Raw genomic sequence first — 18,669 nt, forward strand, 5'->3', positions numbered from 1 at the left:
TTGAGATCTGGTGACTGTGGGGGCCATTTTAGTCCAGTGAACTCATTGTCATGTTCAAGAAACCAATTTGAAATGATTCAAGCTTTGTGACATGGTGCATTATCCTGCTGGAAGTAGCCATCAGAGGATGGGGACATGGTGGTCATAAAGGGATGGACATGGTCAGAAACAATGCTCAGGTAGGCCGTGGCATTTAAACAATGCCCAATTGGCACTAAGGGGCCTAAAGTGTGCCAAGAAAACATCCCCCACACATTACACCACCACCACCAGCCTGCACAGTGGTAACAAGGCATGATGGATCCATGTTCTCATTCTGTTTACGCCAAATTCTGACTCTACCATCTGAATGTCTCAACAGAAATCGAGACTCATCAGACCAGGCAACATTTTTCCAGTCTTCAACGGTCCAATTTTGGTGAGCTCGTGCAAATTGTAGCCTCTTTTTCCTATTTGTAGTGGAGATGAGTGGTACCCGGTGGGGTCTTCTGCTGTTGTAGCCCATCCGCCTCAAGGTTGTGCGTGTTGTGGCTTCACAAATGCTTTGCTGCATACCTCGGTTGTTACGAGTGGTTATTTCAGTCAAAGTTGCTCTTCTATCAGCTTGAATCAGTCGGCCCATTCTCCTCTGACCTCTAGCATCAACAAGCCATTTTCGCCCACAGGACTGCCGCATACTGGATGTTTTTCCCTTTTCACACCATTCTTTGTAAACCCTAGAAATGGTTGTGCGTGAAAATCCCAGTAACTGAGCAGATTGTGAAATACTCAGACCGGCCCGTCTGGCACCAACAACCATGCCACGCTCAAGTACATTTCTTTCCCCGCTGAGGTCTACAATGAATGTGCAGGTATTGGAGGACATTCTTTTCGAACGTTTAAATAAGCAGTACGGACTTTAAGCTCAAATAGTCTGATTTAGGCTAGTTTATGGATTCCGTTTAAGCCTATCCAAGTAGGCTACTAGCATCTATCAAACATTTTTCCTATAGTCTTTCAGATTGCCAATACAGGACAGGTCAATGTTTTCTATATAGACGGTTGATGCTTCGTATTAAATGGTATGTTATATTGCATTAAATGATCAAGCTTTATTAGCTGACTGAATTTGATTATGTGATGCAAGGACGTGTTGCGCAGTGTTTGCTCTGAAATTAGCAGTTGACAGTGCATTAAAAGAGCAATGGTTATCCAGTTTATTTATTCTTTATTCATGCGATTTTTAAAACAAGTCGTGTTGAAAAAAAGTTATGTACAAAGAATGTTATCACTCTTCTGAAAAGAATAAGGCATATAGAGGGCCACATTCAATTGTCTAACGCTCCATTAAAACAGGTCCGCTGTTTATGCTTTGTAATTAATGCATGTATTTCTGTTGTGGTTTTAAAAATGTTATGAAATAAATATTCAAGTTTAATTACCATGCGTATTATTATTATTATTGAGTGAAAAATAAGTCTATTTATACATATTTGTTTAAAGTATAGGCTAAATTAAAATAACGTTATTAACCGGTATTTTTCAAATCAAACCTTTTTCGGAACAGTAATGTTTATTGAGGAACGCAAAAACGGAAACGCTATAATATCGATTCTGCTCGGAGTGAACCCATTGATATTTTTTTCCGTTTTTAAGCCCTGTTTAAGTATACTTTAAACTTTTAATAAATTGTTCCATTTAAAGAATTTTTTATAATTTTTTTTCAATAAAAAGCCATTCTTTAATGTCATCCACCGTTGTTTTGTGGCTCTGTAAAAAAAAAAAGTTTTATAAAGTATCGGTTCACGCATGGTTTAGGCACCGGTACCGTTTTAAAAGTATCGGTTTGGCACCAGTATCGTAAAAAACCCAAATGATACCCAACCCTAGTTACAAGGTCCTTTTTTCCCCCGATTGTGCTACTAGTCTAGCCTGACGTCGTCATACTCAATTCTAGTCAGAATATGAGATTGATTCTGCTCTGTTGGGCTTTTATTATGGGGCGTGTTTCAACCGAACCAGGAAAGACCTCAATTGGATAGATCTACAACCAATCAGAGCAACGGAGCGACGCATAACGTTAGTTGTCAAATGTCAACAGAACTCAACTGCACTGTGTTGCCATGTCCGCGGGTTGAAGCGACCCCAATTATGTGATATACAGACGCAGGAATGCAAATTTTAGCAGGCAGCCCTGCCAAAATAACACATATTTTACCCCCCAAATGCCATTTTTTCCGGAGAACCCCCCTGGAAAGCTATTGGGCTTGTTTTAAGCTAGTTTTTAGTAGCAATTGGGCGGGTTTTGTTGTAAAAACTTGGCAACCCTGTCTGCCCGCTCGCAGGAATAAGTAACGTTAGAAGAAAAAGATGAGTGTAAATGATCTTTGCCGGTGTTGTAAAAAAAATATTTAAGGATACACAGAGTACTTACCAACACCATCATCATTTCTGAGAGAAATAGTAAAGGTGAATGCATATACGAACAAGTTCTCCGTTTAGGATTAGAACAAATTCAACCCAAGCGCCTTTGATGACGTGGATGATTACGTTACTGTTTATCATCTGTCCATCATCGTCTAAAGCCCGCCCTGACAATTTCATTGGTCTGAACAGTTTCTGTTCGGGCATAATTACTCCTCTACGGATCAAGTCCAGACCGAACTGCCCGAGCTCAAATGTTGTGGGCGGGGCTAAGTTCGGCTGGCATCCAGGCTACTACTAGTCCGATTACAATCGGATTATTAGGGTCCATGTAAATGCAGGTACTGATTCTCACAGACTCAGTGATCAGCTCAAGATTATCAGTGATTAAAGATGTAACACTTCAGGAGTTTAGGCAGTGCAAGAGCTGAATGATGGCAGAATTACAGATTAACAAACGTTTCTCAATGGAATAACATGCACCAATTAATCATTTACAATACGACCAGGAACGTATGTTGACTTTAAATATGATATATATCTATTTCATTGTTAGGGGATTTGACACGGTTTAAACACAAACACGATTATGAATAATCATATTGTATTCAATACAGAGATGATGACAGATATACTCACTATTTCGTGGAGTCTGACAGCTGGTACTCTCGGCGTCTGTCGTAGGCCTCTTGAATGCCTGGATCTGACCACAGCATCTTTATGGCATTAATGTAGGGATGGTCAAATGAATTCACCTTCTCAATGTCCACATCCTTCACCAGCATAGCGTTTGCCTGCAGTCCAGAGTAGATCAACAGTTTAAGACAAAAACAATGGAAGAAAATATTGATCATTTACATATGCAATAGGGCAGTTAGTCTCAGCCTCGGACGCCCACGGACCACTGGCTGAACGTCTGATGCATATGGCAGACATATCTGGAAACACTTCAGGAGTTTTGAAGTCGTCATCTGATTGGTTGAATTCTAAAGGATGTCCGCGAGACATGTGTGTTGCGCTCTTTAAAGGTGACAAATGCCCTGACCCCAAACCCGCTCTTGAAAGAAGAATGCTGTCGTGTTCACAACTGTGACAATGAGCGCTTTCCAGGATCAACTAAATGCTGGATTTTCAAAAGTATGTGAAGTTTGCGGCTCCATTGTTGCAGTAAACTCACAGTGCACGCCGGTCTGTTACTGTAGGGACATTGACTTTACATCTACACGCCCCTAAACATGATGCTGGACAAAACAAACTGTGATTGGTTGAGTTACATGTCAGACGGCCTTTAGGCGGACCTTAGCCAATGAAAGACATTCTGCCGTCATTCCATGTGAAAAAGAAGTGCACTTAATTGTACTGAATGTGCACTTGTAGTGTAGCCTACTTCAGGTCGTAAAAGTTTATATTTTTAAAACCGTACTTGCAAATAAAACAATATTAATGAAATAAAACACCACTTAAGTGTCCTAGACACATTCAAAACAACACAGACAACACGTTTCTCAGCAGTTAAGTACCCTTTTAAAAAGTGCTCTATGTAATAATGTCATATGCAAAGATTGATTTTAAAGTACATATTAAATCCTTATGTTTTAATAATCCTGTCATGCATTGTCAAGTACACTTATTTTGATGTGAGAATGAAACGCGGAAGTTTATCAGCTTGGACCAATATTAGACAGCATGGTACGAGTTCGATCATGCAACACTTACTACACAGCGGCAGGAGATCAAATGTGAGGAAGAACGTTTTAATTCTCTGTTATAAATCATAGATATCAGATCAAACAGCGCTGATGTGGAAACCAGGAGAACGCCATGAATGAACAAGTTTAAAAAGGCTTTTCAATCCCTAAATCACCAATATTAATGCTAACTGTAACCATGGTATTGTGGCAGAAAGTCGAATGCTTTTACTTTATTCATTTCAGGGTTCGCACAGCATTTTGAGAGTGAAATTCAAGTATTTTTTTCAAGAACTTTTAAGCACTTCACACTTTTTCCAGCACTTCAAAGCTCTAAATATTATCCGATTTAAATGTTATTTTTAAATTGTGATGACCAAAAATAAAAAAATACTTTTTTACATGCTACTGTTGTTAATAATATTTATTAATATCTGCTTCTCAAACAGCTCAGTGCTTTACTGTCAAATGTGTATTTCCAAGAAAAAAACATGTAATATTATTAGTTGCAAAACAATAGTAATGTTATGATTAAACTAGATTTAAGATTAAAAACTCCCAGTGCTACCAAATCAGGCGCTAGGGCCCTGCAATGACATGTAATTTCATGTCGTGTTCAAAATCTGCACACTAGATGAATTGAAGATGAGCAGGTAACTGTAGAACATAAGGATGTTACAAGTACCGTTACTTCGGTAACAAGTCGGTACTGAAATTGTTTAAATTTGCGCACACACATACACGTCTTTGTAGTCTCTGCCGTGTGTCACTATATAAGGACACGAACGCATAAACCGTCACTTCATGAGAATTTCATATCATATCATGAACACAGACACTGCGTCTTCGCGGCAACCCGTCAAAATAAAAGTTTGGTTTAACGTGAAGAAATTGACAGAATATATTAGGCTACTGTTGTAGCCTACAGTAGATTTAGCTGCGTCTCTATGTAATAATAATACGTCTACTAATAATAATAATTATGCCTAGAGGGTTGCTTATTTTCCACTTGATCTTTTTTATAAACAATGTTTACTTTTAAACAGCATACAGCCTTTAAATGTTTATGTATTATTTACTTATAATGATATTCATCATAAATAATAAACTTATTGAATTAAATTTTTTTTAAATAGTTTTTGCTGTGGTACCGAAATTGGTACAGAGTACTGTAAAATTTGTATGGTATTTGTGCCGACTACTGGAATTTTGGTATTGTGACATCCCTAGTTGAACGTTGTTCATTAAAACTTGTTAGAAGGCCACTTGTTGTCAGTTCTGAAGGAAGGTCTGGTTGTTGTTTCTGCTTGTCTGCCATTCTCGCTCAGTTTGCACAGCATACGTGAATGCACTGATGATGTATAATGTCTGCGTGAACTGGCTGCGCAGTGGTATGCAAACACACATTGACCGACAGGTCAACACATGCTATAGGATCACACTAGGGCTGCACGATTTGGGGAAAATATCTAATTGCAATTATTCTGGTTAAAATTGCGATTGTGATTTAAAATGCGGTTATTATTATTTATTCATTTGTACAAATGAAAAGTGTGTATATAACATGTTGTGTTTATATATTAATATGGCTAATAATAATTATGATTATTATTATTGCTAAATAAAAATAAGAAATATTACTATTACAATAACATTCATTATTAAAAAATTTAAATAGAGCATTTAAAAATAAATATAACAGTATAATAATAATAATAATAATATTTATATTTTACAGAAAGCTACAAATTATGGGTTACCTGTTAGTATGCAGACAGCCTATGACTAAAAATCATTGGAAAGGTCTAAGGATTTATGGTAAAATACAATTACTATACAAATCTGTGCTTTTTATCTGTGATATTAATTTCTTAAGGTCTATGTCTCTGTCTTTAATATGAAATATGAGCCTCTTATGCATCCACTGTGGGGATTAAAACTCCTGTACATTGAAGAAAAACATATGGATTGTCATATACATTTATTTAGAGAGAAGTTTTATTTTTCTTATTTTCTACCCAAAAGTTTCATTCATACTGGAGGCCAGAAACGGCACATTTGTGCCAGAGAAGTAATCGTTTGTTTTCAGGAAATCCCTGATGTGAAGCTCGCGCTGTATGCTGAATAAAACCAAGATAGAAACGCTTTGACTGATTAAACATGAAGATAACACTTCTGCGACAAGATATGGTGTATTTGAGTTCTTCAAGCCTTCTCTGGTATTTTCATAATAATAAAAGTATGCAGTGCTGATTGACATTCTGTGATAAGAAGCCACATCAGCTCGACTGACTATATGAAGTGAGTTAAAACATGTTATTAAACGTTGCATTTGGTTGGGACAACAGGTTTATGAACGCTTGGCATAACTAGTTTGTTTGACTAGTTTGTTTGCTCAAACTCGCAGTGCTTTCAGAAGGAGCAGCGTTTCCTCCTGATCACAGAGCCGCTCTTCACTGACACGCTGGCCATTTATTTATTTCATTAAAATCGCAGCCTTTGCGCTTTCATAATTGCACATAGGCCTAAGCCAAATCGCATTTGCGGTTCGATTTCGATTAACTGTGCAGCCCTAGATCACACACACACACATACACACTCTCACACTCACAGTAATATGCTGTTACACTCCATTTAAAAGTCCATAGAAAACTCCATAGAAAATCCAGAAACTAAGCTTTTTTTGCACAGGCCTATCTAAAGGGTTAATGGTGCCACCTGGTTATCAACTTTAAAAATTACAAATATTACCTCTTTCCCAACAGGGAAAACCATCAACAATCAAAAATGCATGAGTATATAGTGTCATGGCTTTGCAATCAAAAAATGTGGTTACAATGGAAGTCAATGGGTCAAAAACAGCCACAAAGAGTAAATGAGGGAGAAAAAAATTTAATCTGATGCTAAACAAAAACTAACAATGCATCAAAGCCAATGTTGTTTATGATCTTTGACATGTCCAAGACTGTGATAAGGTAAAAAAATCCAGTCCACAATTACATTTTATGTTGAAAATAAGTAATTTTGTGTGTTTTTCCCCCCAAATCAGTGACATAATTTATGAACTTGGCAATTAAAGAGATAAAATCCAGATTTTTTTTAAAAACATTTAGTAGTTTTGATCAGGACTGAGGTTAATTAATAGATTTATGCAAAAAAATAAAAATATATATCTGATACATTTTTTTACCGCAGTATAATTTAGTGGATGTTTTGAGCCACGAGGGTAAAAAAAAGGGTAGTGAATATGCAAGCAGTGTATCGTTGAGTTTGTAAACATTTTCAAAGCATTTTCCCAAAAATATGTGTAAAAATAAGATTTGTCACCAAAAATCATTCCATTTGCTGAAACACAGAGAAAGTTGTGGACTCAAAAGCACCCCATAGTGGATGAAAACGTCCCCAGGGACACATAAGAGTTAAAATATGTAAAATGAATGAATTACTGTAATGAAAAAAAAACATTTATTGTAAAGTATGTATACATGATCGTAGTATTCATTAAAATATAGCATTTTAAATAAAAAAATATGACCAAATTATTACAAAATAAAATAAAAACTTATAATAAGAAAAATGTCGAAATACATTATAGTAATGAAAATTTGTCAGGAAATGTATAACGCTAAAAGGCGGACGTGACCTGGATGTTTTCATCAGATTCAATGGTAAATGCAAACCATCTGCTTATCACAACTGAAACACTCAACATGAACCATTCTCACCTTGTTCTGCTCGTACTTGTAGCCGATTTTCAGGTTCTCTGTGGCGCGGATCATGGCCTGCATGGAGGTGAAGATATTCTGGTACACCAGCTTGGTGAAGCCACGTTTGTCTTCATCTGTGTATCCGGTGCCATGGATGATACGCATCTGTTTGATGAACGTACTCTTGCCACTCTCACCCGTACCTAGAGCAGAGAGAAGGGTCAGAGGTCAGGTTTACGTTGAAAGACTAGTGTACGGCATCCTTCATCCATGGTCATCTGTTCAAATGGTGGCAGCAAATCAGGACACTTAGAAAGCATTGAATTAAACAATAACACAAAGAGTCAATGAGAGCAAATATGTGCCTGTGCGATGCTGGTCTATTTCAGAATAAAAAACTGCATGACTCACATTAATGTCATTTATTTTGCCCTTAATTTATGTAATTTCACCATTAATGAACATAAGTATATATGAATGTGTTGTTAAATATTAACTTCAAATCTCACGGGGTGTTTTACATCTAAGGGGTTAGACTAACAAAATGTTTGGGAACCTCTAGGCTTCATTAATGCAACGAGTTTTAATCTAAAAAAATCTAAACAATGTTGACTGTCTGTGAAGGCCAGTGTACAGTCTGAACTTCAAAAGGGTTGGTACGATCTGTCACACATGTGAACTCGCCCACACACATAGACCCTCAAACTCAAGACAGATATTACAATCAACATGAAATGACACTCGCATTTTATTTCTGCAACATTTCCAAATGAAATTTAATGAGAAAAAAAGAGGTACGGCTTCTTTTAAAGGAAAGAAGTCCCTTAAAATGCACAATAAGACCTGGAACATGTATAAAGACAATACGTTCTGATTATAAATTGACTGTACCCATCTTCACTCTTAAAAATTAATGTTCTTTATTGGCATCTACGGTTCTATTAAGAAAAAAAAATTCTGTCAAATATCCAAAAACCACTAGTCCAGTGTTATATATTTTGTCAAGTTGAGTACTTACATTATCCCAAATGTTTTCCAACTATTTGTAAATCGTGAGAAATTGCTATTTTAACCAAGGAACCGGGACGTGTGAGCTATGCGTTTGAGGCAGTCGCCTGTCAATGACATCATATCTGCGTTCCCCTTGGTTTCCGGTTTTATTTTGCAGAAACGCTTTACTCTCACTGCAGTGTGAACAAGTGTCATAGCAGCCGCCGAGCGAACGTCATAACTTCCTTTTCAACACACTCAGATGTGTCTAATACGATAAACAGAGCTGCGTTACCTCATACTCATGACTGGAAAAGCAGAAGTGGCGCCGGCGACCGTGTCATAATAAAAGTCCTGCCAGCGACAATGCCATAATAACAGTCCTGCTCTTCAATCGCTCCTGCGGCCTTGCTCAGCTCCACAACACTCGGTCCTGCTCTGTTTCATTCTACAGTAATGTTAAAGGTCCCATGGCATGACATTTTCACTTTATGATTTTAAATTAATATGAGTTCCCCTAGCCTGTATATTGTCCCCAAGTGGCTAGAAATTTTGATGGGTTTAAACAGAGTTCTGGCTGTCTTTCTCTGCCTTTGAGAAAATGACAGCCCAGACGAGCTGATCTTGAATTTTCCTGTTATGACGTCATATCATTTGCCTGCCCAGAGCATTCGGAGAAAATGGATTCAGTTTATGTCAGCACAGGCTTTACAAACAGACTTTACAATATGGATTCGACAGCACCACGACAAACAGTGAGTAACAGTGTTCATTAATGCCTGATCTGTGATCAGTGATTTCTGATGTGTAGCTAATCATTCAAGTTCACGCAGACTTTCTTTCTAGATCGTTTAATGATCGCCGTCTTGATGCCCTAAGCGTAGTGCATCAGTGAATCAAGCCAGTGACTAAAACGATCGTTTCTGTTAGCAGCAGAGATGTATAAAGTACTAGAGACACATACTTGAGTAAAAGTACAAGTTCCTTATCAAAAAAGTGACTTGAGTAGAAGTTGAAGTGCTCTTTAAGCACCACACTTAAGTAGAAGTACTAAAGTATTCAACATTTTTTGTACTTAAGTATTGCAAGTAGTTTATTTTAAAATGTACTACTCAAGTACTGAAAGTAAAAGTACAAGTATTGTGTTATGTAGTTATTAAAGAAAGTAGTCAAAAGTTTGAACATCATATTGTTTTTATTATTTCAAATGATTAAGCTAAAGGACAATCACAATGTTGGTAGGTAATTTTTCTACATATTGTCATATAAATAACCTGAAAATACTGTAGTTCATTATGATTAAATCTTACTATAACCACTCTTACTAAAAAAAATGGGGTAAGCACACTTATATTCTCATTTCAAGAGGTGTTCTGAGTAAATGATTTGTTTGTAACACTTTACAATATGGTTTGATTTGTTAACATTACATTAATGTATTAGACTAATAACTAACATGAACTAACCATGATCAATACATTTGTTCCTGTATTAATCTTTGTTAATCTTAGTTAATAAAAATACAGCTGTTCATTGTTTGTATATGTTACTTCACAGAACACATTAACTATGTAAACAAATAGAGAGCAATTTGAGCGCAAGACGCTCGTGTTGTTTTAAAGACAGTGAATGCGCGTTCGCGGGGCTCTCTCGCGCGCCCTCTCTCTCGCGCTCTGTCTCTCTCGCGCGCGCTCTCTCTCTCTCATGCGCGGTAATGTGGGTTTGGAATGGAATGATTCGTAACATTTTTATAATTGTAACGAGTAACGATGCAGCACATAAAAAAAATATCGGAGTAAAAGTATTAAACTCATCGAAAATATGTACTGAAGTAAAAGTGGAAGTAGGAGAAAAAAATAATACTCTAGTAAAGTACAGATACTGCCTTTTAGTACTTAAGTACAGTAGTGAAGTAGTTCTACTTCGTTACTATACATCTCTGGTTAGTAGCATGAAACAAATCCGTTTTTTAAGTAATTAAACTACAGAGAGCGATCAAAGAAAACACTCTTTATAATGTGCGGAGCTGTCAATCACACGTCGCGAGTATTCATATCGACGTCGTGTTTGCTGTTAGTTGTGGTCAAAGCATTTTGTGAGAGAAAACACGTTGCAATGACGAGATCACTGCATTCACGCGATCAACAGACTGCATGTGTACTCAATGCTCGTCATTGCAGCCTTTCATGTGATAGGAATAGATCATAAAATAATGCTATAATCCACACTTTGACGATTCGTTCATCTCGACGGCTATAATGGTACATAACAAAGTTCGTAGAATAAGGTGGAAGAAGACCGAGTCGACGTGACTGGGACTGTTTATTCAGAACTCTCAGCTACAAATAAGCTTGCGCTAACAGCACAGCGCTCTCAACAACTCAGTACAATAAAACTTCCTCCAGCTCTTCATGGTTCACGAGTGCCCTGTCAGTCTCTCTCTCTCATGCATGCAGTGCCTCGCTAAACCACGCCCCCTCCGCAACATAATCTAACACTCATTTCAAATGCAAAGATGTCAGCCAATCACAACAGTGGGCGTTTTCACTGAAGTCTCACAGCAGACCACTTAAACGTAGCGTCATCAAACTACGCCTTTGTTTTGAGACCAGGCGACCTCTAGTGGACGGAAAAGTTACATAGTGTAGCTTTAAATGTTCTAAAAAAATTTCACTGATACCCCTTTTCCACCAGCATGAACCGAGTGCTAGTTCAGAGCTAGTGTTAGTGCTTGGTTCGACTGACGAGCCTTCTAAGAACCACGGAGCCAGGTCTTACGTCACTGTATAAGGCCCCGTTCACACTGCAAGTCCTAATTCTCAATTTTGATTTTTTGCTCAGATCCAATTTTTTGTTTGGCTGTTCACATTACCTTTTAAAATGTGGCCTATATCTGATTCCAGTGTGAACTGTTTGAGGTTTCAAACTAACCCGCATGCACAAAAGAACAATAACAATGACATCAGACGCAGCACGCTGTTGCACTAAAGTTCGGGAGGTTATGGAGGAAGTGTTTCAAAATGTTTGTGTAATGGAAGCCGTAACATTAATGAGCAGGTGCTGAAGAGGACAAGAACGAAGAGAAAGAGAGCAAAATTTGTTATTTTGGCCTTTTGCGGGTTTAACGGCTGACAGCTGGGTTTATCGCCCCCAAAACACGGCTAATCTCGTTATAAAATGGGCAGGTGATGCGACCACGACCGCTTTGGTTGTTAGAATCATTTGCTTCTTTAAATTTAGACTCTTCACCTTCCTTTGGCACTGAAGCCACATTCTTCTGTGTCCCCGTTCTTCCATTTCGTGTGCTATTTTTTCAAAAACGGAGCGGTTACGGTAGGATCCTTCTAGTTTAGCTTGAATTGAAGTATCTCCCCATATACTAATTAGGTCTAACACCTCACTCTCCCTCCATTGACTCGCTCCATCGCTGTTCTCCATATCTAGTCAAGTTTTTAATGTTACTGTCTGTGTCTGTTGTGTCTAGGGCTAACTCGCCGGCGCATAATTGTGACAAATGTCGACGTAGATTGACGTAAAAGTCGCATAAAATCTGCCTTGGTTGTTCACACTGCGGCCGCATTGAAAAAAATCAGATCCGGGTCTGATTCAGGACCACATATGTATGTGGTCTAAATCTGATTTGAAAAAATCAGATCTGGGCAAGATTTGAGTGTTCACACTACCTCTGAAGAAGTCTGACCTGGTCACTTGACCCCAAAAAAATCAGATTTGAGCCACTTTTGCCTGCAGTGTGCAGTGCTTTCTCAGCAACGCCAGCGGGAAACACAAACACACCAACACCAGGCTTGTTCGAGATGCATCAGCGTTGCGCAGACGCTCATGACAGCCTATTGATGCTCATGGCTTTGCAAACCTACTTCATCAAAACACAGCGAATCCAACGCATTCGTACAGCTCGCCGTAATTTTTATAGACGGAGATTACAAATCAAGCGCCTATTAGCTCGATTAGCTGCTATTTCAAATATGGCGGTCACAAGTTTGTGTTCGTCCTGTTGGTCACAGTAACCCTGCTCCCAGCCCCTGACGCAAGCGGTTCTTACTTCTAGACCAGCAATGTTTTGGTGCTACTTAAGAACCACTTTTCTGTGGTTCGGAGCTGGTGCTTTGGGTGTGGAAAGACAAAGAACTGATTTGAAACTAGGCTCTGACTCTGAACCAACTGCCTTGGTGGAAAAGGGGTATGAAAGGTTCTTTGGGGACCAAAAATGGTTCTTCTGTGGCATTGCTTCAAAACCCCAATATTATTAAGAGTGTAAAGCATCATGGCTCAAACTGTAGCCAGAGCATTGTGTAGGTTTCGGTGGGAAAACCACAGTTTTCTAATGAGCAACACCTCAAACACCTAAAACACAAATCTATTGACGGACATTGACAATAGCAAAACACACAGTTTTTGTTTTCCCCACTCACTTCCAAACTACAAGCCTCTCAAACAAAACGTCACCCCTGACTTCCTCTCTTTTACACACAATTAAAAGCTCTTTCTCCTCTCGCTCTCTCTCGTTACATAACACTGCCGTTTTGCTTCTCGGTTCAGCTGAGTGAGGATTTCAAAGGAAGGCCGCTTGTTCAGAATGAGAAAAGTCCTTCATCCTCTCTGTGACTGCAGGAAGTGAACCGATCAGCGAAGGGGCACGAGCATATCTGCACAAATAAAGCCAAATCCTACTCAGTTTTTGGAACCACGTTGTTGAGGCTCTGAGGAATGTAAATGTGGGGCTGCAGTTAAAGCTGCTGTGGGCTATTTCAACTCTACTTGCAGCACAAAATCTATCAGATTATTTTGACTCTTTTATTGTCCATCAAGTAATACCAAGAACCACTAATGATGGTTTCCAAGCAGGATTCAAAAACATTTCTCCTGTGTCCAATTTTTCCAACCATTGCCATTATACTTTATATACCATAGGGTACAACTGGGCTAAAGGCTCCTTTGATTTTATGTTCCTCTAAACCAGAGGTTTTCAAACTTTATGATGCCAAGGACCCCCAAATATGATGAACCTTTTATGAGGGACCCCCTTCCTAAAATCCATTTGTAATTGTTAAACTGTTAGATAAATAGTAAGTGTGACATTATACATACAACATATTGTTTCCCAACTTAAATTGGCTATACTTAATGTTGGATGTATAAACCTGAAGAAGGACATTTTAAATAAAAAAATAAGCAACTTTCACAATAAATGTATGTAAGCAGCTTACACACTGTGTTAAGAAAACTGCCTCACAACCCCAGTGAGCAGATAAAGGGGACTTGAGTGAGAAAAACTCACTAAAGATAGAAAGCATATACATATACACTTCTAGAAAGTATGTATATGGCAAGAGAGGAAGATAAACATTTAGAACTGAAACAGTTGAAATGTTCGGTAGACTTAAATTTTTTTTACTTTGTCTTTTTATTCTCTGAAATGTATTCTCTTAGAACCTTCTGGAGGACCCCTGGGGGTCCCCGGACCCCCCATTTTAAAACTCCTGCTCTAAACCACTCGATGGCACAAAAACCTGTCGCAGCACTTTCCAAAACATCCGCTTTTCAAGATGCACGTGGAAATTTTGTCTGATCTTTGATGTGATTGCATAGACTGGGTAAACCCAGCCTGATCTGCCAGCGATTTGATTTGGCTGGAAACCTGTAAATTTTTCTATCCTGCTTCCGTTACAAATTTGCGGGGACCAATCACAAACTGGCTTAACCACCTGGCGCGCTATTGGCGGGTTTAACACTATGACGACAGAGAAGCGACGACAAGCAGCTTTTTGTTTACATTCAACATGGCGGCCACCGAAGCGCAGCAACCTGTTGATGCCGCTGTTGTTTTTAAAGATTAGATTTTGATTATAAAGTAGTTAAAATACACTTTGTAATACGAACCATGACGCCGGCCACTAGAGGAGGAGAGTACCGTTTCCATGGTAATGCAACGTCTGATTTCAAAACAGTTCTCGCCTAATATATGATACGGGAAGAAAAAAAACGATCAAAAAAAGAGCAGGATGGTGACAGTTAAGGGGTTAAATGATCTTTTGGGAGTAATTTCTCTGCCAAATTTGATGTGCGATTAATTTGCGATTAATTTGTTTAATTAATCGCCACATCGTGTAATTAATTAGATCTAAAAAATGTAATCGCTTGACAGCCCTAATTTTTATATTAACATCTTAATGACAGTACATTTATTGAACAAAAAATATTTTATTTATCAAAATAAACTTTTGAACAATAAAACAAACAGTCAACCCTAATATTAGGGATGCAACAGATTGTAGTTGATCCGTGATACGTACGGACCAGGCCCCACGGTTCGGCACGCATGTGATTCATGGATTAATTGCAAAATTCAACCATCACAGACAATTTGTCTAATATGTGTCAACTGTTTAAAATCTTAAAAAAATTGCCCCATGTGTCAAAAAGAAATCTGCAAAATACGCAGCCAAAAGACAATTCTACAATGGCATATTTAAAAAAAAACTATACAAAAAGGTTGTTTGATAAAAGCAAACATTATAGTGCAGTTAATCTGCCCTTCACAAACATACAGGTCAAATGTAACCATCACTCTGCAGATATTACAAGTACCAAATAAAAAAACCATAAAAAATAAGGCATTGATCTTTTAGGAGAAGCACAAAGACTGTTATTTTTCTCTTTTCTCTGTGGATTCATGCTAATGGAGATCACCATTAAACACGCTGATTGTGTAGCGGGTCCAAAATGGAAACACATTAAGACGTGATGCATTAGACAAGTGAAGTAGCAACACCCGCGGTTTAACCAAGAGAGAGCCATACAAGTCTACACTGCTTTTCCAAAGCAAAAGGAAGAGTTGGTTTTTAATGGGTCAGTGCTGATTATGTTATGACAGGGCTGGATCCCTGGAGAGTCAATGTGCTTCATATCAAACAGGTCAAACAGCGTTTGCTTCCCATGCTAAACAGATGCAAATCAAACTGAATCAAATCACAGTATCTGTGCATCATATAAAACTCACGTGCAACCCGCAAAACATGCTAATTGTTTTATCTTTCAGCTGTGCAACACGCCACAATGTTTCTAATTGCATCTTTGCACAAAAGCAGAAAAGATGGTTTTGTTGCTCACAGAACCAGGAAATGTCCTGAACGCTGAAAGCATGTGAAAAGGGGATTTTCCCGATCAAATATATATATATATATATATATATATATATATATATATATATATATATATATATATATATATATATATATATATATATATATATATATATATATATATATATTCTCCAAATATAGGGATGCATTAATGCCAAGAGACAAAACCTAAGCCTATCAAACAAACCCCGAGCCTATTTGGGCAAGAGACAGATGAGATTTGGCTCTAATGACCCATGATTCATCTCAGGTAGCAGGGAATCTTCTAGAAATGTCTAACGTTGAATAGATCTCTCGTGTCTAATGAGTATGTGACTCATTGTCATCTCTGAATGTGCCAGTCCTGTCCGGCAAACCTAAAGGACAGAAAAATAAAAAATAGAATTTGTTTATTTGAGATTAAGGCCCAATCCCATTTCTACCCCTTAGCCCTTCCCTTTCCCCTACGTGAAGGGGTAGGGGTGTCTGGATCCTCTTTTGGCTGGAGTGGTAGGGGTAAGTAGCCTGGTTAAAACCAGACCATTCTCAGTAGTGACTGAGTTATGGTCTGGCAAAGCTTCATAGACAAATCATTTCCAAAGGGGCGTCACCAACGGGCGTCCCTCAAATGCCTCTGGGCGCAATTGGATAGACCTAAAACCAATCAGAGCGATGAGGGAGATGACGTATGCAGAGCGACGGAGAAACATCTACTCTGGCCGTTTCTCAATATGCGTTTTTGTCTGTACCACTGTCTATGGTCTGTACTTGTGTTCTCAAATAGGAAATGTCTGGTCACCTTACCTAAACCACATTTTAATGTTTAATTATTTTTAAAATGTAAACGAAAAGAGGCAGGGTGTTTTATACTTCGTTTTATCATAAATATATAAGATAATGAATGTAGGCCTAACTACGCGTTGCCTGAACCACATGTGTGTGGCTAATATGTTTAAGTTTTTGTTTTGTTTTTTTATGAAATGAGGCAGTGGTGTTTTATGGCATATTTTGTACGCGAACTTCTGACTTGCGTGGAGAATGAACTCCCGATGACGGTAATAGTTAATATTAAACATATTATAGCCACACAAATGTAGTGAAGGCAATGCATATTATCTTCAATGCATGTATATAACAAAACGAAATATTTAAAAAAACCCGGCCTCTTTTCGTTTACATTAAAAAATAAAAACATGTAATATGTGTGCATAATATAGGCAATGATTATCACTGTAATACAATGAGATATGACATAAAACAAAATCCAGTCTCTTTTTGTTAAATGTTAGTTTAATGCGTGATCAATATCCATTTTAAAAGTATAAGTAAAAGGTATAAGAAGCTATACAATACATAAAGCAATTCAGTCAAAGAAAGTCAGCGCTAGACTACAACGATAAAGTTCAATAGCTTACAAATATAAAGTTATGAAACTTCACTTTGCCCTCAGACAAAACGATCTGTCAGGGAACAAATTATAGATTAATGAGAGCAAAGATCAGCCGTTAGATCTACACAAGACGAATCATATCTTCACATCAGAGCCAGCGGCTGATGGCAGAAGGACCGGCCGAGGAAAGGCCTCTCGGTGGGGTTGAGCAATTGAGCGCCGCTGGTTCACTGGAGCTCACAACTCCCGAAAACGGCAGATCAAATTTTCAAAAAGGCGCTCTCTTTATAAATAAACCACAGATTTGAGCTTTAAAAACAACTACATTCTCGCCTGAAAAGGACTTAAAACTATATTTTGTGAAACATTAACACTACCAGAGGGCTCTCGCTAAGACAAGCAAGCTGGTATCAGACTTTTGCCGAATCCAGTCGGTAAGACAGCAATAACATCTTGTTTTAGATATGAAGGCTTCTAGTGTTGCTCTTTGCTCTGGTTTTAACGGAATGGGAAAGTTTAATTTGCTTAAAACAGCCGCGATAGTTGATAGTGATGTTCCACTGCTGCATCCATCTTTGTAGTCAGTGTACAAAATCTGCTTCACTGTCGCTGCGCTGTCGTCATCGTGTAAAGCCCGCCTCAACGTTTCTAATTGGTGCCGCGATTTCTAGGGTTTAGAAATGGGCTTGAATGAGCTCTTTGCCAGACTACTTGCAGAGCAAATCTAAATTTGCCAGAAGTTGTCTGGGTTTTCCCAGGCTATCTATTCGCGTCTTTGCATTGACTTAACATGTAAATCATTCGCGTACGGTGTGAATGCACCTTAATGCTCTTACGTTTTTGAATTGTAAACGAGCGCCGTTTTAATAAGTCCAAATACAGCGCAAAACTTTGTTGGGAGTGAGTAATTTGTTAAACGTGCTTGTGCCTGATATAGCCTACGCACTTCATTGCTGTTCATTCTGGTTAAATGTCACAGGACGCTAATAAAAGAAACGGGTATGATGACGTGTGATGGTATAGTAGTGGTGTCCCATTTCTTAGGGGAATATTTTTACCCCTACAACTTGCCACTCTGTTTCAAGGGGCAAGGTGAGTGGGTCGGGGAAGGCGAAGGGGTATAAAATAGAGTTGGGATTGGGCCTAAATGAAGACTTTCACCGAAGAGTCTGAGATGTTTCTCCAAAGTAACATGCATCTCGGTTTCAGAAGAGACCTAAACAATGTCAATCTAAACTCAGATTTGTTAAGTCTGCTAGCCTGACGTCGTCATACTCTTCTAGTCAGAATATGAGATTGAAGGCCTGTACACACCGGGACGAATATCGCGCGCGCTTATCGCCAGCGTT

The 18,669-nt window shown here is 38.3% G+C and overlaps 1 protein-coding gene across 1 annotated transcript in view; it reads right to left on the reverse strand.

Annotated features, from left to right (window-relative positions):
• The window catches only part of gna11b (guanine nucleotide binding protein (G protein), alpha 11b (Gq class)), an 82,242-nt gene that overhangs the window by 14,978 nt on the left and 48,595 nt on the right, over window positions 1-18,669 (reverse strand). The window contains exons 2-3 of the mRNA XM_079820314.1: window positions 7,817-8,001; window positions 3,043-3,197 (exon numbers count right to left, since the gene is read on the reverse strand). Of these exons, the coding sequence (XP_079676440.1) occupies window positions 3,043-3,197; window positions 7,817-8,001 (340 nt within the window). The remainder of the gene's footprint in view (window positions 1-3,042; window positions 3,198-7,816; window positions 8,002-18,669) is intronic.

This window comes from Gobio gobio (genome assembly GCF_949357685.1).
Source record: "Gobio gobio genome assembly, chromosome: 6".
NCBI lineage: Eukaryota > Metazoa > Chordata > Actinopteri > Cypriniformes > Gobionidae > Gobio > Gobio gobio.